Source organism: Salmo trutta, unplaced genomic scaffold (genome assembly GCF_901001165.1).
Source record: "Salmo trutta unplaced genomic scaffold, fSalTru1.1, whole genome shotgun sequence".
In the NCBI taxonomy this organism is placed as follows: Eukaryota; Metazoa; Chordata; class Actinopteri; order Salmoniformes; family Salmonidae; genus Salmo; species Salmo trutta.
This window is the reverse complement of record NW_021822992.1, coordinates 3,328,036-3,355,538: the sequence shown is the minus strand read 5'-3', so window position 1 is coordinate 3,355,538 and position 27,503 is coordinate 3,328,036. Positions and strand designations below refer to the sequence as shown.

The 27,503-nt window shown below is 43.5% G+C and overlaps 2 protein-coding genes across 6 annotated transcripts in view; both read right to left on the bottom strand.

Moving 5' to 3' along the window:
* LOC115187909 (regulator of G-protein signaling 22-like) overlaps positions 1-9,289 on the bottom strand; it is a 60,243-nt gene extending 50,954 nt beyond the window's left edge. The window contains exons 1-5 of the mRNA XM_029746966.1: positions 8,799-9,289; positions 8,445-8,473; positions 8,145-8,207; positions 7,712-7,891; positions 6,950-7,035 (exon numbers count right to left, since the gene is read on the bottom strand). Of these exons, the coding sequence (XP_029602826.1) occupies positions 6,950-7,035; positions 7,712-7,891; positions 8,145-8,207; positions 8,445-8,473; positions 8,799-8,820 (380 nt within the window). The 5' untranslated portion in view covers positions 8,821-9,289. The remainder of the gene's footprint in view (positions 1-6,949; positions 7,036-7,711; positions 7,892-8,144; positions 8,208-8,444; positions 8,474-8,798) is intronic.
* A 1,128-nt stretch (positions 9,290-10,417) lies between these two features.
* LOC115187912 (F-box only protein 43) lies at positions 10,418-27,500 on the bottom strand. 5 transcript variants are annotated; one of them, XM_029746969.1, is made up of 6 exons: positions 27,232-27,500; positions 24,430-25,518; positions 23,326-23,811; positions 21,406-21,508; positions 17,471-18,595; positions 10,418-10,975 (listed from the first exon to the last, which is right to left on the bottom strand). In XM_029746969.1, the coding sequence occupies exons 2-6, from the start codon at positions 25,452-25,454 to the stop codon at positions 10,727-10,729; spliced, it is 2,988 nt and encodes a 995-aa protein (XP_029602829.1). In that variant the 5' UTR covers positions 25,455-25,518; positions 27,232-27,500; the 3' UTR covers positions 10,418-10,726. The 5 variants fall into 5 exon arrangements, with proteins under 5 accessions (XP_029602829.1, XP_029602830.1, XP_029602833.1 ...); XM_029746970.1 differs by having other exon boundaries at positions 27,274-27,500; XM_029746973.1 differs by having other exon boundaries at positions 27,351-27,500.
* Positions 27,501-27,503: the final 3 nt, after the last annotated feature.

Below are 27,503 nucleotides of genomic sequence, written 5' to 3'. Positions count from 1 at the left end.
ACAGAATAGAAGAATAGAATAGAATAGAATAGAACAGAATAGAATATAATGGAATAGAATAGAATTTAATAGAACAGAATAGAATAGAACAGAATAGAATGGAATAGAATAGAATAGAAGAATAGAATAGAATGGAATAGAATAGAATAGAATAGAAGAATAGAATAGAATAGAATGGAAGAATAGAATAGAACAGAATAGAACAGAATAGAATAGAACAGAATAGAATAGAACAGAATAGAATAGAATGGAATAGAATAGAACAGAATAGAAGAATAGAATAGAATAGAATAGAAGAATAGAATAGAATAACTAGAATAGAATAGAAGAATAGAATAGAATAGAATAGAATAACTAGAATAGAATAGAACAGAATAGAAGAATATAATAGAATAGAATAGAAGAATAGAATAGAATAGAAGAATAGAATAGAATAGAATAGAAGAATAGAATAGAATAGAATAACTAGAATAGAATAGAATAGAAGAATAGAATAGAATAGAACAGAATAGAAGAATAGAATAGAATAGAAGAATAGAATAGAATAGAATAGAATGGAATAGAATAGAATAGAATAGAAGAATAGAATAGAATGGAATATAATAGAACAGAATAGAATAGAATAGAACAGAACAGAATGGAATATAATGGAAGAATAGAATAGAATAGAAGAATAGAATAGAATGGAATGGAATGGAATGGAATAGAAAAGAATGAAATGAAATGAAATATAATGGAATAGAATAGAATAGAATAGAATGGAAGAATAGAATAGAATATAATAGAATGGAAGAATAGAATAGAATAGAACAGAATAGAATAGAATAGAATAGAATGGAATGGAATGGAATGGAATAGAATAGAATAGATGGAATATAATAGAATGGAAGAATAGAATAGAATAGAATGGAAGAATAGAATAGAATAGAATGGAATAGAATAGAATATAATAGAATGGAATAGAATAGAATAGAAGAATAGAATAGAATAGAATATAATAGAACAGAATAGAACGGAATAGAACAGAATAGAATAGAATAGAATAGAATGGAATAGAATGGAATGGAATGGAATGGAATGGAATAGAATAGAATAGAATGGAAGAATAGAATAGAATATAATAGAATGGAAGAATAGAATAGAATAGAATAGAATAGAACAGAATAGAATAGAATAGAATAGAATAGAAGAATAGAATAGAATAGAATAGAACAGAATAGAAGAATAGAATAGAATGGAATATAATAGAATAGAATAGAATAGAACAGAATAGAATAGAACAGAATGGAATAGAATAGAATATAATAGAACAGAATAGAAGAATAGAATAGAATAGAATAGAACAGAATAGAATATAATGGAATAGAATAGAATTTAATAGAACAGAATAGAATAGAACAGAATAGAATGGAATAGAATAGAATAGAAGAATAGAATGGAATAGAATAGAATAGAATAGAATAGAAGAATAGAATAGAATAGAATAGAATAGAAGAATAGAATAGAATAGAATGGAAGAATAGAATAGAACAGAATAGAATAGAACAGAATAGAATAGAACAGAATAGAATAGAACAGAATAGAAGAATAGAATAGAATAGAATAGAAGAATAGAATAGAATAACTAGAATAGAATAGAAGAATAGAATAGAATAGAATAGAATAACTAGAATAGAATAGAACAGAATAGAAGAATATAATAGAATAGAATAGAAGAATAGAATAGAATAGAAGAATAGAATAGAATAGAATAGAAGAATAGAATAGAATAGAATAACTAGAATAGAATAGAATAGAAGAATAGAATAGAATAGAACAGAATAGAAGAATAGAATAGAATAGAAGAATAGAATAGAATAGAATAGAATGGAATAGAATAGAATAGAATAGAAGAATAGAATAGAATGGAATATAATAGAACAGAATAGAATAGAATAGAACAGAATAGAAGAATAGAATAGAATGGAATATAATAGAATAGAATAGAAGAACAGAATAGAAGAATAGAAGAACAGAATAGAACAGAATAGAATAGAACAGAATAGAATAGAATGGAATAGAATAGAATATAATAGAACAGAATAGAAGAATAGAATAGAATAGAATAGAATGGAATGGAATGGAATAGAATAGAATAGAATAGAACAGAATAGAAGAATAGAATAGAACAGAATAGAATAGAATAGAAGAATAGAACAGAATAGAAGAATAGAATAGAATAGAATAGAATAGAAGAATAGAATAGAATAGAATAGAATAGAATAGAATAGAAGAATAGAATAGAATAGAATAACTAGAATAGAATAGAATAGAAGAATAGAATAGAATAGAAGAATAGAATAGAATAGAACAGAATAGAAGAATAGAATAGAATAGAATAGAATAGAATAACTAGAATAGAATAGAATAGAAGAATAGAATAGAATAGAATAGAATAACTAGAATAGAATAGAATAGAACAGAATAGAAGAATAGAATAGAATAGAATAGAAGAATAGAATAGAATAGAAGAATAGAATAGAATAGAATAGAATAGAATAGAATAGAAGAATAGAATAGAACAGAATAGAACAGAATAGAAGAATAGAATAGAATAGAAGAATAGAATAGAATAACTAGAATAGAATAGAAGAATAGAATAGAATAGAATAGAACAGAATAGAAGAATAGAATAGAATAGAATAGAATAGAAGAATAGAATAGAATAGAAGAATAGAATAGAATAGAATAACTAGAATAGAATAGAATAGAAGAATAGAATAGAATAGAATAGAATAGAATAACTAGAATAGAATAGAATAGAAGAATAGAATAGAATAGAATAGAATAGAATGGAATGGAATGGAATGGAATGGAATATAATAGAACAGAATAGAAGAATAGAATAGAAGAATAGAAGAACAGAATAGAACAGAATAGAATAGAACAGAATAGAATAGAATGGAATAGAATAGAATATAATAGAACAGAATAGAAGAATAGAATAGAATAGAACAGAATAGAAGAATAGAATAGAATAGAATAGAACAGAATAGAAGAATAGAATAGAATGGAATATAATATAATAGAATAGAATAGAAGAACAGAATAGAAGAATAGAAGAACAGAATAGAACAGAATAGAATAGAACAGAATAGAATAGAATGGAATAGAATAGAATATAATAGAACAGAATAGAAGAATAGAATAGAATAGAATAGAACAGAATAGAAGAATAGAATAGAATGGAATATAATATAATAGAATAGAATAGAAGAATAGAATAGAATAGAATAGAATAGAACAGAATAGAATGGAATGGAATGGAATGGAATGGAATAGAATAGAATAGAACAGAATAGAAGAATGGAATAGAATAGAAGAATAGAATAGAATCTAATAGAATAGAAGAATAGAATAGAATAGAATAGAATAGAATAGAAGAATAGAATAGAAGAATAGAATAGAATAGAATAGAATAGAATAGAAGAATAGAATAGAATAGAATAGAAGAATAGAATAGAATAGAATAGAAGAATAGAATAGAAGAATAGAATAGAATAGAATAACTAGAATAGAATAGAACAGAATAGAAGAATAGAATAGAATAGAATAGAAGAATAGAATAGAATAGAAGAATAGAATAGAATAGAATAACTAGAATAGAATAGAATAGAATAGAAGAATAGAATAGAATAGAATAGAATAGAAGAATAGAATAGAATAGAATAGAATAGAATAGAACAGAATAGAATAGAATAGAACAGAATAGAAGAATAGAATAGAATAGAATAGAATAGAATAGAATAGAACAGAAGAATAGAATAGAATAGAATAGAATAGAATGGAATGGAATGGAGAATAGAATAGAATAGAATAGAATAGAATAGAATAGAATGGAATGGAATGGAATAGAATAGAATAACTAGAATAGAATAGAACAGAATAGAAGAATAGAATAGAATAGAAGAATAGAATAGAATAGAATAGAATAGAATAACTAGAATAGAATAGAATAGAATGGAATAGAACAGAATAGAATAGAATGGAACAGAACAGAATAGAATGGAATGTTATTCCCTGGAGTAAGGTATTATTCCATCACCGTATCAGGGTGTCTACCTTCACTCTGCCAATACAGCTGTGTTAGGTTAGGTGAGTGACAGGCAGGTGTAGTGTGGGTCAGAGAGAGTCGCCTGCTCTCAACAGGTACAGTATATGCTAACATGGCACGCAGAAGAGATTTATGTGGGATTAGGTATCCATGAGCTGCAGGAAGTGGGACCGACAGGTCGGGCGGAAGTAGGACATACAGGTCAGGTGGAAGTAGGACCTATAGGTCGGGTGGAAGTAGGACATACAGGTCGGGAGGAAGTAGGACCTGTAGGTCGGGCGGAAGTAGGACCTATAGGTCGGGTGGAAGTAGGACCTGTAGGTCGGGTGGAAGTAGGACCTATAGGTTGGGTGGAAGTAGGACCTATAGGTCGGGTGGAAGTAGGACCTATAGGTCGGGTGGAAGGAGGACCTATAGGTCGGGTGGAAGTAGACCTATAGGGTCGGGTGGAAGGAGACCTATAGGTCGGGTGGAAGTAGGACCTGTAGGTCGGGTGGAAGTAGGACCTATAGGTCGGGTGGAAGTAGGACCTATAGGTCGGGTGGAAGTAGGACCTGTAGGTCGGGTGGAAGGAGGACCTATAGGTCGGGCGGAAGTAGGACCTGTAGGTCGGGCGGAAGTAGGACCTGTAGGTCGGGCGGAAGTAGGACCTACAGGTCGGGTGGAAGTAGGACCTATAGGTCAGGTGGAAGTAGACCTACAGGTCGGGTGGAAGTAGGACCTATAGGTCAGGTGGAAGTAGACCTATAGGTCGGGTGGAAGTAGGACCTGTAGGTCGGGTGGAAGTAGACCTATAGGTCGGGTGGAAGTAGGACCTATAGGTCGGGTGGAAGTGGGACCTATAGGTCGGGTGGAAGTAGGACCTATAGGTCGGGCGGAAGTAGGACCTATAGGTCGGGCGGAAGTAGGACCTATAGGTCGGGTGGAAGTAGGACCTATAGGGTCGGGTGGAAGTAGGACCTGTAGGTCGGGTGGAAGGAGACCTATAGGTCGGGCGGAAGTAGGACCTATAGGTCGGGCGGAAGTAGACCTATAGGTTGGGTGGAAGTAGGACATACAGGTCAGGTGGAAGTAGGACCTGTAGGTCGGGTGGAAGTAGGGACAGGCAGGATCAGGATAAGGGCAGTGCTGACATCAAGACAAGGCAAGGGCTCATTTCAAGGTTTTACTGCTAACCTACAAAGCATTACATGGGCTTGCTCCTATCTATCTTTACGATTTGGTCCTGCCGTACATACCTACACGTACGGTACGGTCACAAGACGCAGGCCTCCTTACTGACCCTAGAATTTCTAAGCAAACAGGTGGAGGCAGGGCTTTCTCCTATAGAGCTCCATTTTTATGGAATGGTCTGCCTACCCATGTGAGAGACGCAGACTCGGTCTCAACCTTTAAGTCTTTATTGAAGACTCATCTCTTCAGTAGGTCCTATGATTGAGTGTAGTCTGGCCCAGGAGTGCGAAGGTGAACGGAAAGGCACTGGAGCAACGAACTGCCCTTGCTGTCTCTGCCTGGCCGGTTCCCCTCTTTCCACTGGGATTCTCTGCCTCTAACCATATTACAGGGGCTGAGTCACTGGCTTATTGGTGCTCTTCCATGCTGTCCCTAGGAGGGGTGCGTCACTTGAGTGGGTTGAGTCACTGACGTGGTCTTCCTGTCTGGGTTGGAACCCCCCTTTGGGTTGTGCCGTGGCAGAGATCTTTGTGGGCTATACTCAGCCTTGTCTCAGGATGGTAAGTTGGTGGTTGAAGATATCCCTCTAGTGGTGGGGGGGCTGTGCTTTGGCAAAGTGGGTGGGGTTATATCCTGCCTGTTTGGCCCTGTCCGGGGGTATTGTCGGACGGGGCCACAGTGTCTCCTGACCCCTCCTGTCTCAGCCTCCAGTATTTATGCTGCAGTAGTTTATGTGTCGGGGGGCTAGGGTCAGTCTGTTATATCTGGAGTATTTCTCCTGTCTTATCCGGTGTCCTGTGTGAATTTAAGTATGCTCTAATTCTCTCTTTTTCTCTTTCTCTCTCTCGGAAGACCTGAGCCCTAGGACCATGCCTCAGGACTACCTGGCCTGATGACTCCTTGCTGTCCCCAGTCCACCTGGCCGTGCTGCTGCTCCAGTTTCAACTGTTCTGCCTGCGGCTATGGAACCCTGACCTGTTCACCGGACGTGCTACCTGTCCCAGACCTGCTGTTTTCAACTCTCTAGAGACAGCAGGAGCGGTAGAGATACTCTCAATAATCGGCTATGAAAAGCCAACTGACATTTACTCCTGAGGTGCTGACCTGTTGCACCCTCGACAACCACTGTGATTATTATTATTTGACCCTGCTGGTTATCTATGAACATTTGAACATCTTGGCCACGTTCTGTTATAATCTCCACCCGGCACAGCCAGAAGAGGACTGGCCACCCCTCATAGCCTGGTTCCTCTCTAGGTTTCTTCCTAGGTTTTGGCCTTTCTAGGGAGTTTTTCCTAGCCACCGTGCTTCTACACCTGCATTGCTTGCTGTTTGGGGTTTTAGGCTGGGTTTCTGTACAGCACTTTGAGATATCAGCTGATGTAAGACTGGCTTTATAAATAAATTTGATTAAAAAAATAAATGTGATTGATGAAGACAGGACAGACAGGACCAGGATAAAGGGCAGTGCTGATATCTAGACAGATGAAGACAGGACAGACAGGATAAAGGGCAGTGCTGATATCTAGACAGATGAAGACAGGACAGACAGGATAAAGGGCAGTGCTGATATCAAGACAGATGAAGTCAGGACAGACAGGACCAGGATAAAGGGCAGTGCTGATATCTAGACATGCATCAACAGGTGATATGACCCCCTAGTAATAAAACAGTGGGGATTACCTGTACTCGAAGTAGCAGTCACTGTGAATAAACAAGGGTAGTCTTTCTTTTAGGATCCACTCCACTCCCTGTTGTCTGTCCAAGCACTGTTACGACGTTCAAATCAATGATTATTATTCTCATTCAGATGATGTCACACACACACAGGCGTCTGATTTCATAAACTCCATATCAACCAACTAAAATCATGAATCAACCAACTAAAATCATGAATCAACCAACTAAAATCATGAATCAACCAACTCAAATCATGAATCAACCAACTCAAATCATCAATCAACCAACTCAAATCATCAATCAACCAACTCAAATCATCAATCAACCAACTCAAATCATGAATCAACCAACTCAAATCATGAATCAACCAACTCAAATCATGAATCAACCAACTCAAATCATGAATCAACCAACTAAAATCATCAATCAACCAACTAAAATCATCAATCAACCAACTAAAATCATGAATCAACCAACTAAAATCATCAATCAACCAACTAAAATCATCAATCAACCAACTCATCTGATGAGAAACTTGAATCCACTTGAATAAAAATGTTTTTTTTTTAAAGTTTGATTAAACTTATGAGGGCAATGTATTGGTTGGCAAATCAAAGTTAATTTGTCAATTGAACAGTATACAATAGGTGTAAAACAGAACAGTGAAATGCTCATTTAAAAGCTTTTTTCCCCCCCCAAACACACAATGCAGTATTCAATATGAAGATGCCATACTGTAAATGGAACAGGAGAATGTGAACTGACCAGAACAGGGTAGTGGTTGTCCACCATGGGTCTAGCAGACAGCTCTGTTGGATCAGTGAGAGGTTGTGATTGAAAGTACTGCAGGGTTGACCTGATCCTCCTAGACAGAGCCTCCTCTGACTCACTGACCACCTCAAACACACCGGTCTCCTGGTTGTACTGTATACACTCAGGGAACGACTGGGTTGGAAAGGAGACCAGGACATTTGGGATATTATTTTCTCAGATTCTGACAGAATAGATAACAGAGAAAGTGTAGCCCGTGTAATTGGTCAATTATCTTAAATCTGATCAACCATTTGAAGGAAAGTGAAATTAAGCAAATCCAAAATTTCAAACATCTTTGTGCTTTACAAAAAGTTTTGACATTCACCCACAGGGAAAATCAACATTTTGTTAGTGAATAAAGTAAATAATATGACAGGATGTTTACAGGTAGACTGAGGAAGTGATTAAAGAAGTGCAGCAGAACATCATCAGAAGCCAGACGGTCCTCCTGTGGATATTGAACAGAAGACATCGGTTAGTTAGTATTCAATGTGTTGATATGGGGGGGGGACTGCAGAATTCACTTTAAATCCCTTAACACAATCATAGAAGTCATATTAAAAGTTGTTCATATAACAGTATAATGTTCAGTAGTCCATAATGTGACAAGTTGAAAACGTTTAGACAAAGGCACTCGTTTAAAAAAAATATATATATATATATATATATAAAATAGGTTACTCACGAAATTATCGATGGTAAGGTAAGGTGGATCTATGGAAGAAAAACCTTTCAAGACAACTGATGCCACCTTCAGATAAACTGGGAACTCGGAAATCTCCGACTTTTCCAAGCGTCCAAGACAACCCGAAAAACTCAGGAAACGAGATCAAATCATAACGTCAGTGATCTTCAACTCACCGAGCTCAACAAAGAGGTCCGAGTTACCGAATTAGATGACCGTTCAAAACGATTTTCCCCAGCCGGTTCTTAGCCAGCGTTTCCCCAGTTCTTAGTTGTCTTGAACGCATTGAAGTTCCCAGTTGGTTTTTTTTAAACGTTGAGTTTTATTCAGCTGTTCCTGAATTCACGGACTCACCTGTTGTAATCTTCCCCAACATTCTTCACTTTTATGTAGTTCAGTTGTCCTTAGTTGTAATTCAGCCAGAACCGTCATCCAGGGGCTCTATGCCCGTCCTGAACACCTCTGACCCGCCGTCACCCAGACCGTTCAGTGTAATTACCGACAGACGGGTTGCTATGGAAGTCAGCTCACATTGCAGAAGGCGAGCAGTACGTGACGCTGAGGAAACATTAACTGGAGTGGCAGTTTATCCATTTTTTATTTATTTTTTTTAAAAACGACTAAATATATTGTATTTTAATTCAGTCTTCTCATAGTAAAAGTAGAGATGATTAACTATAGCACGCTAATATACACGGCGACATGTATTCTATTCCAGAGAGGAGTGAAGTGAACGACGTTAACCAGTAGAGGGCGCCATAACGACAGAAAACTATTCCGATACAGTGGTGTTTGCAAAACACACTGTCAAATCAAATCAACGTTTATTTGTCATGTGCGCCGAATACAACAGGTGTAGACAGTGGGGGAAAAAAGGTATTAGGTGAACAATAGGTAGGTAAAGAAATAAAACAGTAAAAGTAGCGAGGCTATAGGAGTAGCGAGGCTACATACAGACACCGGTTAGTCAGGCTGATTGAGGTAGTATGTACATATGGTTAAAGTGACAATGCATATATGATAAACAGTGAGTAGCAGCAGTGTAAAAAGAGGGGGGGGGGGGCACAATGCAAATAGTCCAGGTAGCCATTTGATTATCTGTTCAGGAGTCTTATGGCTTGGGGTTAAAAACTGTTGAGAAGCCTTGTTGTCCTAGACTTGGCACTCCGGTACCGCTTGCCATGCGGTAGTAGGGAGAACAGTCTATGACTGGGGTGGCTGGGCTCTTTGTTAGGGCCTTCCTCTGACACCGCCTGGTGTAGAGGTCCTGGATTGCAGGCAGCTTGGCCCCAGTGATGTACTGGGCCGTACGCACTACCCTCTGTAGTGCCTTGCGGTCAGAGGCAGAGCAGTTGCCGTACCAGGCAGTGATGCAACCAGTCAGGATGCTCTCGATGTTGCAGCTGTAGAACCGTTGGTGATGTGGACACCAAGGAACTTGTAGCTCTCGACCTGCTCCACTACAGCCCTGTCAATGAGATTGGGGTCGTGATCGGTCCTCCTTTTCCTGTAGTCCACAATCATCTCCTTAGTCTTGGTTACGTTGAGGGAGAGGTTGTTATTCTGGCACCACCAGGCCAGGTCTCTGACCTCCTCCCTATAGGCTGTCTCGTCGTTGTCAGTGATCAGGCCTACCACTGTTGTGTCGTCTGCAAACTTAATGATGGTGTTGGAGTCGTGTTTGGACATGCAGTCGTGGGTGAACAGGCAGTACAGGAGGGGACTGAGCACGCACCCCTGAGGGACCCCAGTGTTGATGTTCAGTGTGGCAGATATATTGTTGCCTACCCTCATCACCTGGGGGCGGCCCGTCAGGAAGTCCAGGATCCAGTTGCAGAGGGTGGTGTTTAGTCCCAGGGTCCTTAGCTTAGTGATGAGCATCGAGGGAACTATGGTGTTGAACGCTGAGCTTTAGTCAATGAATATCTGTCCTATGTCCTTGTTCACATGCCTATGAGACAACGTCAAATAAATATGTAAAAAGTATAACTTTATTAAAATAAATGTGTGTAAATGTAGACAATATACAGCAGTATACAGAAACATTCATATAAAACCCATGAAAATTCAGTTGAGAAGAGAGACAACATTCTTGTACGTCAATGAATTAGCTCGGGAGGAGCCCAGCATTCAGTAACCATTTCATCTCTGATCGATTCTACTGGCAGTGCTCCTCTCCGACCCATAATTAAAAACACATCCAAGCTAAACAAATTTAAAAAAGGAACAGGAAGTACAAATAATTGCAAAAACGACACATAAAAAATAAAAAAAAAACACATTCACAATCTCCTGACATTGCGTTTGCTCTGAGCGCTCCCGGGAAGAACGTCCTTCTTGCTGCGCCGCTTGGCCGACAGGCTAGCGCATTCTCTGGACCCGTGGAAGGCACAACGGCAGCTGGTACAGAACTGGAAGCCGCAGTCAACGCTGCTACAAACACCCTCCATTTTCACGGAGTGACACCGAGCAGGGTGCCGGCATCGAGGGCAGGGCTTCAGACATTCATCAGTGAAGAGGGTTTTGGCCACCTAGGAGGTCGGACACAATATAACAGAGATTAGAGCTAGTGTCCTTGTCTACAGGGAGGGATCCACAATACAACATTAGAGCTAGTGTCCTTGTCTACAGGGAGGGATCCACAATACAACATTAGAGCTAGTGTCCTTGTCTACATGGAGGGATCCACAATACAACATTAGAGCTAGTGTCCTTGTCTACAGGGAGGGATCCACAATACAACAGAGCTAGTGTCCTTGTCTACAGGGAGGGATCCACAATACAACATTAGAGCTAGTGTCCTTGTCTACAGGGAGGGATCCACAATACAACATTAGAGCTAGTGTCCTTGTCTACAGGGAGGGATCCACAATACAACATTAGAGCTAGTGTCCTTGTCTACAGGGAGGGATCCACAATACAACATTAGAGCTAGTGTCCTTGTCTACAGGGAGGGATCCACAATACAACATTAGAGCTAGTGTCCTTGTCTACAGGGAGGGATCCACAATACAACATTAGAGCTAGTGTCCTTGTCTACAGGGAGGGATCCACAATACAACATTAGAGCTAGTGTCCTTGTCTTCAGGGAGGGATCCACAATACAACATTAGAGCTAGTGTCCTTGTCTACAGGGAGGGATCCACAATACAACATTAGAGCTAGTGTCCTTGTCTTCAGGGAGGGATCCACAATACAACATTAGAGCTAGTGTCCTTGTCTACAGGGAGGGATCCACAATACAACATTAGAGCTAGTGTCCTTGTCTACAGGGAGGGATCCACAATACAACATTAGAGCTAGTGTCCTTGTCTACAGGGAGGGATCCACAATACAACATTAGAGCTAGTGTCCTTGTCTACAGGGAGGGATCCACAATACAACATTAGAGCTAGTGTCCTTGTCTACATGGAGGGATCCACAATACAACATTAGAACTAGTGTCCTTGTCTACATGGAGGGATCCACAATACAACAGAGCTAGTGTCCTTGTCTACAGGGAAGGATCCACAATACAACAGAGCTAGTGTCCTTGTCTACAGGGAAGGATCCACAATACAACAGAGCTAGTGTCCTTGTCTACAGGGAAGGATCCACAATACAACAGAGCTAGTGTCCTTGTCTACATGGAGGGATCCACAATACAACATTAGAGCTAGTGTCCTTGTCTACAGGGAAGGATCCACAATACAACATTAGAGCTAGTGTCCTTGTCTACATGGAGGGATCCACAATACAACATTAGAGCCAGTGTCCTTGTCTACAGGGAGGGATCCACAATACAACATTAGAGCTAGTGTCCTTGTCTACAGGGAGGGATCCACAATACAACATTAGAGCTAGTGTCCTTGTCTACAGGGAGGGATCCACAATACAACATTAGAGCTAGTGTCCTTGTCTACAGGGAGGGATCCACAATACAACATTAGAGCTAGTGTCCTTGTCTACAGGGAGGGATCCACAATACAACATTAGAGCTAGTGTCCTTGTCTACAGGGAGGGATCCACAATACAACATTAGAGCTAGTGTCCTTGTCTACAGGGAGGGATCCACAATACAACATTAGAGCTAGTGTCCTTGTCTTCAGGGAGGGATCCACAATACAACATTAGAGCTAGTGTCCTTGTCTACAGGGAGGGATCCACAATACAACATTAGAGCTAGTGTCCTTGTCTTCAGGGAGGGATCCACAATACAACATTAGAGCTAGTGTCCTTGTCTACAGGGAGGGATCCACAATACAACATTAGAGCTAGTGTCCTTGTCTACAGGGAGGGATCCACAATACAACATTAGAGCTAGTGTCCTTGTCTACAGGGAGGGATCCACAATACAACATTAGAGCTAGTGTCCTTGTCTACAGGGAGGGATCCACAATACAACATTAGAGCTAGTGTCCTTGTCTACATGGAGGGATCCACAATACAACATTAGAACTAGTGTCCTTGTCTACATGGAGGGATCCACAATACAACAGAGCTAGTGTCCTTGTCTACAGGGAAGGATCCACAATACAACAGAGCTAGTGTCCTTGTCTACAGGGAAGGATCCACAATACAACAGAGCTAGTGTCCTTGTCTACAGGGAAGGATCCACAATACAACAGAGCTAGTGTCCTTGTCTACATGGAGGGATCCACAATACAACATTAGAGCTAGTGTCCTTGTCTACAGGGAAGGATCCACAATACAACATTAGAGCTAGTGTCCTTGTCTACATGGAGGGATCCACAATACAACATTAGAGCCAGTGTCCTTGTCTACAGGGAGGGATCCACAATACAACATTAGAGCTAGTGTCCTTGTCTACAGGGAAGGATCCACAATACAACAGAGCTAGTGTCCTTGTCTACAGGGAGGGATCCACAATACAACATTAGAGCTAGTGTCCTTGTCTACAGGGAGGGATCCACAATACAACATTAGAGCTAGTGTCCTTGTCTAGAGGGAGGGATCCACAATACAACATTAGAGCTAGTGTCCTTGTCTACAGGGAGGGATCCACAATACAACATTAGAGCTAGTGTCCTTGTCTAGAGGGAGGGATCCACAATACAACATTAGAGCTAGTGTCCTTGTCTACAGGGAGGGATCCACAATACAACATTAGAGCTAGTGTCCTTGTCTACAGGAAGGATCCACAATACAACATTAGAGCCAGTGTCCTTGTCTACAGGGAGGGATCCACAATACAACATTAGAGCTAGTGTCCTTGTCTACAGGAAGGATCCACAATACAACATTAGAGCTAGTGTCCTTGTCTAGAGGGAGGGATCCACAATACAACATTAGAGCTAGTGTCCTTGTCTACAGGGAGGGATCCACAATACAACATTAGAGCCAGTGTCCTTGTCTACAGGGAGGGATCCACAATACAACATTAGAGCCAGTGTCCTTGTCTACAGGAAGGATCCACAATACAACATTAGAGCTAGTGTCCTTGTCTACAGGAAGGGATCCACAATACAACATTAGAGCTAGTGTCCTTGTCTACAGGAAGGGATCCACAATACAACATTAGAGCTAGTGTCCTTGTCTACAGGGAGGGATCCACAATACCACATTAGAGCTAGTGTCCTTGTCTACAGGAAGGGATCCACAATACAACATTAGAGCTAGTGTCCTTGTCTTCAGGGAAGGATCCACAATACAACATTAGAGCTAGTGTCCTTGTCTACAGGAAGGGATCCACAATACAACATTAGAGCTAGTGTCCTTGTCTACAGGGAGGGATCCACAATACAACATTAGAGCTAGTGTCCTTGTCTACAGGAAGGGATCCACAATACAACATTAGAGCTAGTGTCCTTGTCTTCAGGGAGGGATCCACAATACAACATTAGAGCTAGTGTCCTTGTCTACAGGGAGGGATCCACAATACAACATTAGAGCTAGTGTCCTTGTCTACAGGGAGGGATCCACAATACAACATTAGAGCCAGTGTCCTTGTCTACAGGGAAGGATCCACAATACAACATTAGAGCTAGTGTCCTTGTCTACATGGAGGGATCCACAATACAACATTAGAGCCAGTGTCCTTGTCTACATGGAGGGATCCACAATACAACATTAGAGCTAGTGTCCTTGTCTACAGGGAGGGATCCACAATACAACATTAGAGCTAGTGTCCTTGTCTACAGGGAGGGATCCACAATACAACAGAGCTAGTGTCCTTGTCTACAGGGAGGGATCCACAATACAACATTAGAGCTAGTGTCCTTGTCTACAGGAAGGGATCCACAATACAACATTAGAGCTAGTGTCCTTGTCTACAGGAAGGATCCACAATACAACATTAGAGCTAGTGTCCTTGTCTACATGGAGGGATCCACAATACAACATTAGAGCTAGTGTCCTTGTCTACATGGAGGGATCCACAATACAACATTAGAGCTAGTGTCCTTGTCTAGAGGGAGGGATCCACAATACAACAGAGCTAGTGTCCTTGTCTACATGGAGGGATCCACAATACAACATTAGAGCTAGTGTCCTTGTCTACAGGGAGGGATCCACAATACAACATTAGAGCTAGTGTCCTTGTCTACATGGAGGGATCCACAATACAACATTAGAGCTAGTGTCCTTGTCTACATGGAGGGATCCACAATACAACATTAGAGCCAGTGTCCTTGTCTACAGGGAGGGATCCACAATACAACATTAGAGCTAGTGTCCTTGTCTACAGGGAGGGATCCACAATACAACATTAGAGCTAGTGTCCTTGTCTACAGGGAGGGATCCACAATACAACATTAGAGCTAGTGTCCTTGTCTACATGGAGGGATCCACAATACAACATTAGAGCTAGTGTCCTTGTCTACATGGAGGGATCCACAATACAACATTAGAGCCAGTGTCCTTGTCTACAGGGAGGGATCCACAATACAACATTAGAGCCAGTGTCCTTGTCTACAGGAAGGATCCACAATACAACATTAGAGCCAGTGTCCTTGTCTACAGGAAGGATCCACAATACAACATTAGAGCTAGTGTCCTTGTCTAGAGGGAGGGATCCACAATACAACATTAGAGCTAGTGTCCTTGTCTACAGGGAGGGATCCACAATACAACATTAGAGCTAGTGTCCTTGTCTACAGGAAGGGATCCACAATACAACATTAGAGCTAGTGTCCTTGTCTACAGGAAGGGATCCACAATACAACATTAGAGCTAGTGTCCTTGTCTACAGGAAGGGATCCACAATACAACATTAGAGCTAGTGTCCTTGTCTACAGGGAGGGATCCACAATACAACATTAGAGCTAGTGTCCTTGTCTACAGGGAGGGATCCACAATACAACATTAGAGCTAGTGTCCTTGTCTTCAGGGAAGGATCCACAATACAACATTAGAGCTAGTGTCCTTGTCTACAGGAAGGGATCCACAATACAACATTAGAGCTAGTGTCCTTGTCTACAGGGAGGGATCCACAATACAACATTAGAGCTAGTGTCCTTGTCTACAGGAAGGGATCCACAATACAACATTAGAGCTAGTGTCCTTGTCTTCAGGGAGGGATCCACAATACAACATTAGAGCTAGTGTCCTTGTCTACAGGGAGGGATCCACAATACAACATTAGAGCTAGTGTCCTTGTCTACAGGGAGGGATCCACAATACAACATTAGAGCCAGTGTCCTTGTCTACAGGGAAGGATCCACAATACAACATTAGAGCTAGTGTCCTTGTCTACATGGAGGGATCCACAATACAACATTAGAGCCAGTGTCCTTGTCTACATGGAGGGATCCACAATACAACATTAGAGCTAGTGTCCTTGTCTACAGGGAGGGATCCACAATACAACATTAGAGCTAGTGTCCTTGTCTACAGGGAGGGATCCACAATACAACATTAGAGCCAGTGTCCTTGTCTACAGGGAGGGATCCACAATACAACATTAGAGCTAGTGTCCTTGTCTACAGGGAGGGATCCACAATACAACATTAGAGCTAGTGTCCTTGTCTACAGGGAGGGATCCACAATACAACATTAGAGCTAGTGTCCTTGTCTAGAGGGAAGGATCCACAATACAACATTAGAGCTAGTGTCCTTGTCTAGAGGGAAGGATCCACAATACAACATTAGAGCTAGTGTCCTTGTCTACAGGGAGGGATCCACAATATAACATTAGAGCTAGTGTCCTTGTCTACAGGGAGGGATCCACAATATAACATTAGAGCTAGTGTCCTTGTCTACAGGGAGGGATCCACAATACAACATTAGAGCTAGTGTCCTTGTCTACAGGGAGGGATCCACAATACAACATTAGAGCTAGTGTCCTTGTCTACATGGAGGGATCCACAATACAACATTAGAGCTAGTGTCCTTGTCTACAGGGAGGGATCCACAATACAACATTAGAGCCAGTGTCCTTGTCTACAGGAAGGATCCACAATACAACATTAGAGCTAGTGTCCTTGTCTACAGGAAGGGATCCACAATACAACATTAGAGCTAGTGTCCTTGTCTACATGGAGGGATCCACAATACAACATTAGAGCCAGTGTCCTTGTCTACAGGAAGGATCCACAATACAACATTAGAGCCAGTGTCCTTGTCTACATGGAGGGATCCACAATACAACATTAGAGCTAGTGTCCTTGTCTACAGGAAGGGATCCACAATACAACATTAGAGCTAGTGTCCTTGTCTACAGGAAGGGATCCACAATACAACATTAGAGCTAGTGTCCTTGTCTACAGGAAGGATCCACAATACAACATTAGAGCCAGTGTCCTTGTCTACAGGGAGGGATCCACAATACAACAGAGCTAGTGTCCTTGTCTACATGGAGGGATCCACAATACAACATTAGAGCTAGTGTCCTTGTCTACATGGAGGGATCCACAATACAACATTAGAGCCAGTGTCCTTGTCTACAGGGAGGGATCCACAATACAACATTAGAGCCAGTGTCCTTGTCTACAGGAAGGATCCACAATACAACATTAGAGCTAGTGTCCTTGTCTACAGGACTGATCCATATTTAGCTGATTTGATAAACTTACTAGGCCTGGACTCACCTGTATGAACAGGTCCTGTTTGCTGGCAGAGTTGTGCTGGTACTGGGGGTCCTGGACTGGGCCTGGACTCACCTGTATGAACAGGTCCTGTTTGCTGGCAGAGTTGTGCTGGTACTGGGGGTCCTGGACTGGGCCTGGACTCACCTGAATGAACAGGTCCTGTTTGCTGGCTGAGTTGTGCTGGTACTGGGGGTCCTGGACTGGGCCTGGACTCACCTGAATGAACAGGTCCTGTTTGCTGGCTGAGTTGTGCTGGTACTGGGGGTCCTGGACTGGGCCTGGACTCACCTGAATGAACAGGTCCTGTTTGCTGGCTGAGTTGTGCTGGTACTGGGGGTCCTGGACTGGGCCTGGACTCACCTGTATGAACAGGTCCTGTTTGCTGGCAGAGTTGTGCTGGTACTGGGGGTCCTGGACTGGGCCTGGACTCACCTGAATGAACAGGTCCTGTTTGCTGGCTGAGTTGTGCTGGTACTGGGGGTCCTGGACTGGGCCTGGACTCACCTGAATGAACAGGTCCTGTTTGCTGGCTGAGTTGTGCTGGTACTGGGGGTCCTGGACTGGGCCTGGACTCACCTGAATGAACAGGTCCTGTTTGCTGGCTGAGTTGTGCTGGTACTGGGGGTCCTGGACTGGGCCTGGACTCACCTGAATGAACAGGTCCTGTTTGCTGGCTGAGTTGTGCTGGTACTGGGGGTCCTGGACTGGGCCTGGACTCACCTGTATGAACAGGTCCTGTTTGCTGGCTGAGTTGTGCTGGTACTGGGGGTCCTGGACTGGGCCTGGACTCACCTGAATGAACAGGTCCTGTTTGCTGGCTGAGTTGTGCTGGTACTGGGGGTCCTGGACTGGGCCTGGACTCACCTGAATGAACAGGTCCTGTTTGCTGGCTGAGTTGTGCTGGTACTGGGGGTCCTGGACTGGGCCTGGACTCACCTGTATGAACAGGTCCTGTTTGCTGGCTGAGTTGTGCTGGACGGGGGTTAAAGTGGCCGTTCCTGACTGGGGGGTACCACGGATGCTGGTATTGGGGGTCCTGGACTGGGCCTGGACTGACTTCAGGACAGACCGGCTCAGCAGGGTCAACCTGGTCTCTGCATCAGGGACGTGGACTGCACTGCCAAGCTGCACACACACACAGGAAATGAACAGTGTTGGTGAAAGTAGCCTTGTACTAAATATATATAGAAAAGTGATATTAATAAAAGTGTCTCAGTAGGAGTGGTGATCTAGGATCAGTTTGTCCTTTTAGACCCTACTGGCTAAGACTACATGGACCTGATCCTAGACCCTAACGACTACACGGACCTGATCCTAGACCCTACTGGCTACACGGACCTGATCCTAGACCCTACTGGCTAAGACTACACGGACCTGATCCTAGACCCTAATGACTAAGACTACACGGACCTGATCCTAGACCCTAATGACTAAGACTACACGGACCTGATCCTAGACCCTAATGACTAAGACTACACGGACCTGATCCTAGACCCTACTGACTAAGACTACACGGACCTGATCCTAGACCCTACTGGCTAAGACTACACGGACCTGATCCTAGACCCTAACGACTACACGGACCTGATCCTAGACCCTAACGACTACACGGACCTGATCCCAGACCCTAACGACTACACGGACCTGATCCCAGACCCTAACGACTACACGGACCTGATCCCAGACCCTAACGACTACACGGACCTGATCCCAGACCCTAACGACTACACGGACCTGATCCCAGACCCTAACGACTACACGGACCTGATCCCAGACCCTAACGACTACACGGACCTGATCCCAGACCCTAACGACTACACGGACCTGATCCCAGACCCTAACGACTACACGGACCTGATCCCAGACCCTAACGACTACACGGACCTGATCCCAGACCCTAACGACTACACGGACCTGATCCCAGACCCTAACGACTACACGGACCTGATCCCAGACCCTAACGACTACACGGACCTGATCCCAGACCCTAACGACTACACGGACCTGATCCCAGACCCTAACGACTACACGGACCTGATCCCAGACCCTAACGACTACACGGACCTGATCCCAGACCCTAACGACTACACGGACCTGATCCCAGACCCTAACGACTACACGGACCTGATCCCAGACCCTAACGACTACACGGACCTGATCCCAGACCCTAACGACTACACGGACCTGATCCCAGACCCTAACGACTACACGGACCTGATCCCAGACCCTAACGACTACACGGACCTGATCCCAGACCCTAACGACTACACGGACCTGATCCCAGACCCTAACGACTACACGGACCTGATCCCAGACCCTAACGACTACACGGACCTGATCCCAGACCCTAACGACTACACGGACCTGATCCCAGACCCTAACGACTACACGGACCTGATCCTAGACCCTAACGACTACACGGACCTGATCCTAGACCCTAACGACTACACGGACCTGATCCTAGACCCTAACGACTACACGGACCTGATCCTAGACCCTAACGACTACACGGACCTGATCCTAGACCCTAACGACTACACGGACCTGATCCTAGACCCTAAAGACTACACGGACCTGACCCTAGACCCTAATGGCTACACGGACCTGACCCTAGACCCTAATGGCTACACGGACCTGACCCTAGACCCTACTGACTACACGGACCTGACCCTAGACCCTACTGACTACATGGACCTGATCCTAGACCCTAATGACTAAGACTACATGGACCTGATCCTAGACCCTACTGACTAAGACTACATGGACCTGATCCTAGACCCTACTGACTAAGACTACATGGACGTGATCCTAGACCCTACTGACTAAGACTACATGGACCTGATCCTAGACCCTACTGACTACATGGACCTGATCCTAATGAATAAGACTACATGGACCTGATCCTAGATCCTAATGAATAAGACTACATGGACCTGACCTTAGACCCTACTGACTACATGGACCTGATCCTAATGAATAAGACTACATGGACCTGATCCTAGATCCTAATGAATAAGACTACATGGACCTGACCCTAGACCCTACTGACTACATGGACCTGATCCTAATGAATAAGACTACATGGACCTGATCCTAGATCCTAATGAATAAGACTACATGGACCTGATCCTAGATCCTAATGAATAAGACTACATGGACCTGATCCTAGATCCTAATGAATAAGACTACATGGACCTGATCCTAGAGCCTAATGAATAAGACTACATGGACCTGATCCTAGAGCCTAATGAATAAGACTACATGGACAGATGGGACCTGATCCTAATGAATAAGACTACATGGACCTGATCCTAGAGCCTAATGAATAAGACTACATGGACCTGACCCTAGACCCTACTGACTACATGGACCTGATCCTAGAGCCTAATGAATAAGACTACATGGACCTGATCCTAGACCCTACTGACTACATGGACCTGATCCTAGAGCCTAATGAATAAGACTACATGGACCTGATCCTAGAGCCTAATGAATAAGACTACATGGACCTGACCCTAGACCCTACTGACTACATGGACCTGATCCTAATGAATAAGACTACATGGACCTGATCCTAGATCCTAATGAATAAGACTACATGGACCTGATCCTAGAGCCTAATGAATAAGACTACATGGACCTGATCCTAGAGCCTAATGAATAAGACTACACGGACCTGATCCTAGATCCTAATGAATAAGACTACACGGACCTGATCCTAGATCCTAATGAATAAGACTACATGGACAGATGGGACCTGATCCTAATGAATAAGACTACACGGACCTGATCCTAGATCCTAATGAATAAGACTACACGGACAGATGGGACCTGATCCTAGTTCAGGCACTCCTACTGTGACACTAATAATACGAGCCCAGACATAGCGCTTCTCTATATCAATGCTGAACCACGGTTACAGGCGACAACCTCACCTCCAGAGCTGCCTTGACGTCCTTCAGGTAGTCTCTCCTCCTGCGGCTGGACACCTTGTTCTGAACTATGATCTCATTCCAGCTATGGGTCACCTGACCAACCCTGTAGACCAGCAGAACACACGCAACAATGTCATGACAGTGATGTGTTATATAATGTTCTAGCAAGCGTTTTCATTACATATTTATTTTAATTGTATTTATTTCACCTTTATTTAACCAGGTAGGCAAGTTGAGAACAAGTTCTCATTTACAATTGCGACCTGGCCAAGATAAAGTAAAGCAGTTCGACAACATACAACAACACAGAGATACACATGGAGTAAAACAAACATACAGTCAATAATACAGTAGAAAAAAATAAGACTATATACAATGTGAGCAAATGAGGTGAGATAATGGAGGTAAAGGCAAAAAAATGCCATGGTGGCAAAGTAAATAAAGTATAGCAAGAAAAACACTGGAATGGTAGATTTGTAGTTTGAAGAAAGTTCAAAGTTAAAATATAAATAATATGGTGCAAAGGAGCAAAATAAATAAAATAAATAAATACAGTAGGGGAAGAGGTAGTAGTTGGGGCTAAATTATAGATGGGCTATGTACAGGTGCAGTGATCTGGGAGCTGCTCTGATAGCTGGTGCTTAAAGCTAGTGAGGGAGATAAGTGTTTCCATATGTCACACACACACGTTAGTAAATCTGTATCACACTGCCTTCAGAAAGTATTCATAGACCCCTGGACTTATTCCACATTTTTGTTGTGTTACAGCCTGAATTCAAAATGTATTGTTTTCTCACCCATTTGCACACAATAACCCCCCCCAACAAAATGACAAAGTGAAAACATGTTTTCGAATCTGTCCACATTTTATAAAAATGAAATACAGAAATCTTATTTACTTAAGTATTCAGACCCCTTTGTTTTATGACACTCCAAATTGAGCTCAGGTTGCATCCGATTTGCCTTTGATCATCCGTGAGACGTCGCTACAACCTGATTGGAGTCCACCTGTATCCAATTCAATGGTTTGGACATGATTTAGAGAGAAACACACCAGTCTATATAAGGTCCCAGGGTTGACCGGTTATATCAGAGCAGGAACTATACCATGAGGTCCAAGGAACTGTCTGTAGAGAGCCGTGATGAGCCATATATCTGGGGGAAGGGTATAAAACTATTTGAGTGTTGAAAGTTTACAAGAGTACAGTCCCGTGTGGCTCTGTTGGTAGAGCATGGTGTTTGCAACGCCAGGGTTGTGGGTTCGATTCCCACGGGGGACCAGTACGGAGAAACAAAATGTATGAAATGCATGCATTCACTACTGTAAATCGCTCTGGATAAGAGCATCTGCTAAATGACTAAAATATAAATGTACAGTGGTCTCCGTCATTAGGAAATTGAAAAATACATGGAACTACCTAGACTCTGTCTAGAGCTGGCCGTCCGAACAAACTGAGCAACCGGACAAGAAGTCACCATGAACCCCAATGACCACTCTGACAGAACTACAGAGTTCCTTGGCTGAGATGGAAGAGAACCTGCTAATCAGTCTCTACAGTACTTCACCAATCTGAGCTTTAGGAGGAGAGAACGGCCAGATGGAAACAAGGAATAAAACTCCCAAATCCAGATGTGCAAAGCTGACAGACATACCCAAGACGAGACTCAAAAGCTGTATCCGCCGCGAGAGTTGCTTCTACAAAGTATCGACTCAGAGGAGTGTGAAAACATATGTAAATTTTCTATAAATTTGATAACATGTTTTTAGAAATTGTTTCACTGGTCATTATGGTGTATTGTGAGAGAGAGAAAAAAAAATTATCAATTTAATCAATTTTGAATTCAGGCTGTAACACAACAAAATGTGGAATAAGTCAAGGGGTATGAATACTTTCTGGAGGTAGTGTATAAAACCCTCACCTATAGACATCTTCAGAGGACAGCTGATTGAGGATCTTAGCCAGGATGTGTCTGAGATTCTTCTTCTTTAGCTCAGTAAAGATGTCTACCTTCCCCAGGCCCATCTTCCTGCCGATCAGCCCAGCCAGGGGCATGTCGGTCCTGAAGGCCTCCTTCTCAGAGACCCTCAGCAGTTCCTCCAGACTGGTGTGCTCCAACAACATCCTGGATGTCCTCTGGGATATGGCCTGGACCATCTGTAGGGCCGGCGTGAAGGACAGGTCCTCTAGCTTAGCAGTGGTTGTTTTCGGCGGCGTCACATCCAGGAAGACGTCACTGTCGTCATCCTCTTTGAAGATGCCGCGCTCCAGATGTCCCTGGGATATCAGGTTCTTCTCTCTGCGATGAGCTCTGTGGGCTGCCAGGTTCCTCACATCCCGGTCCCCCTCAGACTGGGAACCCCCCTCTCGGAGAGTGGAGAGGCGACGCTGGCGTTCCAGTCTGGACCTGATGATCATTTATTTATTTTTTACTTCATAAATAACTTTACAAAAAAAAAAACCTGGAAGTGTAACAGTATAGCTTCCGTCCCTCTCCTCGCCCCAACCTGGGCTCAAACCAGGGACCCTCTGCACACATCGACAACAGTCACCCTCGAAGCATCGTTACCCATCGCTCCACAAAAGCCGCAGCCCTTGCAGAGCAAAGGGGAACAACTACTTCAAGGTCTCATAGCGAGTGACGTCACCGATTGAAACGCTATTAGCGCCACACCCACCACAAACTAGCCTGCCATTTCACATCGGTTACAGGAACAAGCAACAAACTGAAATACACCAAGTACAACTAAAATGATTAAATATTACAATAATTAGCTACAAAACACCATAAATATACAACACTGAAACGTTCTAAGGCAATGTTCCTCAACTCCGGTCCTTGAGTACCCCCCCAAAAGCACACATTTGTATGTATGTATGTATGTATGTATGTATGTATGTATGTATGTATGTATGTATGTATGTATGTATGTATATATATATATATACACACACACTGTTGAGGGTACAAGGATTGGCGATGTTCTAGGTCATTCAATGGAAGTCAAAAAGCTATGGAGCCTACCTCCTCTTCATCTCAGCCAGCCTGCTGGGGGTCTCCTTGCACCTGGAGCTACCCGATGACGACAGCAGCATCTCCTGGAAGGAACCATCATTGTCTAGCGTGGAGTCCTGGGATTTATCCAGAGCCAAGGAGCTGAAGCCGCTGTCCTCAGACACAGAGCGGTCATAGTGTTTATGAGTAGGGGTGGAAGAGGGGGTGTCAAAGTGGTATTTAGGAGTAGGGGTGCTCAGGATACTCAGGCTGTCCGAGAGGTCAGCCGCTACGCTGTTGTTGACTGGAGTCTGGAAATCGTCTTTCATCGAGGGTGTTATTCTGTTACAGTGTGTTTCCAGCATATCAGTGGTAGAGAGGTCTGAGAGGACACTGCTCTCTTCCAGGTCTGCATCCGAGAGCGACGTAGCAAACGCCTTTCTCTCAAAGAGAGTGACGTTGGTCACGTTGCATTTACCATCTTCAAGTGTTGAGGTTTTTACAAGAGAGAAGAGGAGGCGCAGTTTCCTGCCGGAGAGAAGCGCATCTTCTGGTTTTAAAGTGCTTGTAGCCAAAGCTCCAATAGTAAAGGCATCTGGTGAGTCAAAGACCACATTTGAGCAGTGTTCAGGTGTCCCATTCGCTGACGAGTCTGTCCTTTTAGTGCGTGGTGTTTCTGTATGGTCTGCAGTTTTACCCTCGGTGGCAGATTTAGACATAAGGAGACGGCGTCTCAGCATCGGCTCTCTCCTGGATACTTTAGGAGTTTCACACCAGCCGTTCTGTAAAGGCGGCTCCTTCTGAATGTCTCTCTGTGGACTTCTGACGCCCTCTTTTTGTCTGTTCTTTCTGGGTGACAGAGGTTCGCATTTCTGTGAAACGTTCTCTTTAGGCGTTTCATGAAAACCATCTGAAGAACAACACTTTGAGAGGTTAAAATCGTCTCCAAACTCAATTTTAGAGCTGTAACCACTGTCCAGGTATCCACTGTCTTGACAAGCTCCATATTGCTGGTCTTTGTGGAAATTGACATCTGGTCTGAGACACTGCTTCATACTCCCTTTCAGATGTAGAAACACAAATATTCACCAGGTGACTGGTCTGGTGTTTCAAACTGATCTGTGAGGAGACATAGAAAAACAATGCAGTTAGACAAAAAAAAAAGTGTTAAACCACTTTTGTTGTAAGCTAGTTTGCTAACGTTAACCCTAAGTTAATGTAGCTAGCTAGTTAGCTAAAATTAGACAAACATGTAACGTGTACTCAATTTTGGAAAATATAAATATATCTAGCTGACTATTGCTAAAAAAAAAAACGATTTAAAAAAAGAAGTGGTCAATAGCTAACAGGTTATGAGAGTAGCTACTTTCCAAGTGGATAAAACAAAAACAACCAGAAGCTAACAGTCGACGACAGTGACAACAAATCCATCGTTGCTATGCTGTCTGTCGTGTGCCGTTGATAAACGGCGTTTAAATCCCCTCGCTCGGGGTTTAAAATGTTCCGTCTACATATCTCCATGGCTACCATGCACCCGCTCAAAACTACACAGCGACCGCCAAAAAACCTGGACTGAGTCCGGGTCCACTGGCTCCCCTCTGTCCCTAGAGAAAAACCTGGACTGGCTCCCCTCTGTCCCTAGAGAAAAACCTGGACTGAGTCCGGGTCCACTGGCTCCCCTCTGTCCCTAGAGAAAAACCTGGACTGAGTCCGGGTCCACTGGCTCCCCTCTGTCCCTAGAGAAAAACCTGGACTGGCTCCCCTCTGTCCCTAGAGAAAAACCTGGACTGAGTCCGGGTCCACTGGCTCCCCTCTGTCCCTAGAGAAAAACCTGGACTGGCTCCCCTCTGTCCCTAGAGAAAAACCTGGACTGAGTCCGGGTCCACTGGCTCCCCTCTGTCCCTAGAGAAAAACCTGGACTGAGTCCGGGTCCACTGGCTCCCCTCTGTCCCTAGAGAAAAACCTGGACTGGCTCCCCTCTGTCCCTAGAGAAAAACCTGGACTGAGTCCGGGTCCACTGGCTCCCCTCTGTCCCTAGAGAAAAACCTGGACTGGCTCCCCTCTGTCCCTAGAGAAAAACCTGGACTGAGTCCGGGTCCACTGGCTCCCCTCTGTCCCTAGAGAAAAACCTGGACTGAGTCCGGGTCCACTGGCTCCCCTCTGTCCCTAGAGAAAAACCTGGACTGGCTCCCCTCTGTCCCTAGAGAAAAACCTGGACTGAGTCCGGGTCCACTGGCTCCCCTCTGTCCCTAGAGAAAAACCTGGACTGAGTCCGGGTCCACTGGCTCCCCTCTGTCCCTAGAGAAAAACCTGGACTGAGTCCGGGTCCACTGGCTCCCCTCTGTCCCTAGAGAAAAACCTGGACTGAGTCCGGGTCCACTGGCTCCCCTCTGTCCCTAGAGAAAAACCTGGACTAGCTCCCCTCTGTCCCTAGAGAAAAACCTGGACTAGCTCCCCTCTGTCCCTAGAGAAAAACCTGGACTAGCTCCCCTCTGTCCCTAGAGAAAAACCTGGACTCAGTCCGGGTCCACTGGCTCCCCTCTGTCCCTAGAGAAAAACCTGGACTGAGTCCGGGTCCACTGGCTCCCCTCTGTCCCTAGAGAAAAACCTGGACTGAGTCCGGGTCCACTGGCTCCCCTCTGTCCCTAGAGAAAAACCTGGACTGAGTCCGGGTCCACTGGCTCCCCTCTGTCCCTAGAGAAAAACCTGGACTGAGTCCGGGTCCACTGGCTCCCCTCTGTCCCTAGAGAGACCCATTAGCCCGCTGGCTAGCTAGCTAGCGTCAAAACAGAAACGTTAACGTTACGTAGCAAGCTAGCTACCGTTACTTACATAGCTAGTGTTTCAGAAAGACACTTAGTGTTGTTTACATACTTCAGAGCCAAAAGGAAAACCTCAAATGTAGCTAGAAATGTCGGACATTCATTCCAAAGAGATGTATCGTGTTGTACCGTATACCGGCCCGTCTCCTCGTCCTCGTAATGAACGGTGTGTGTTTGTTTAGGACTGAAATGTTTTCAAATCTGGTGCCAGTCTGCTGCACATCTCACTCCACTTCTCGCGATGATTCGTTTTCCAAACACACGCACTGTAGTCTGGGAGTT

Coding starts and splice junctions, on each gene's coding strand:
- LOC115187912 (XM_029746969.1), bottom strand. CDS start 25,454: ATGAAGCAGTGTCTCAGACCAGATGTCAATTTCCACAAAGACCAGCAA. Junction 23,812..24,429: donor CTGGCTGAGATGAAGAGGAG/GTAGGCTCCATA, acceptor AATGATCATCAG/GTCCAGACTGGAACGCCAGC. Junction 10,976..17,470: donor AACAGGACCTGTTCATACAG/GTGAGTCCAGGC, acceptor CCGACCTCCTAG/GTGGCCAAAACCCTCTTCAC.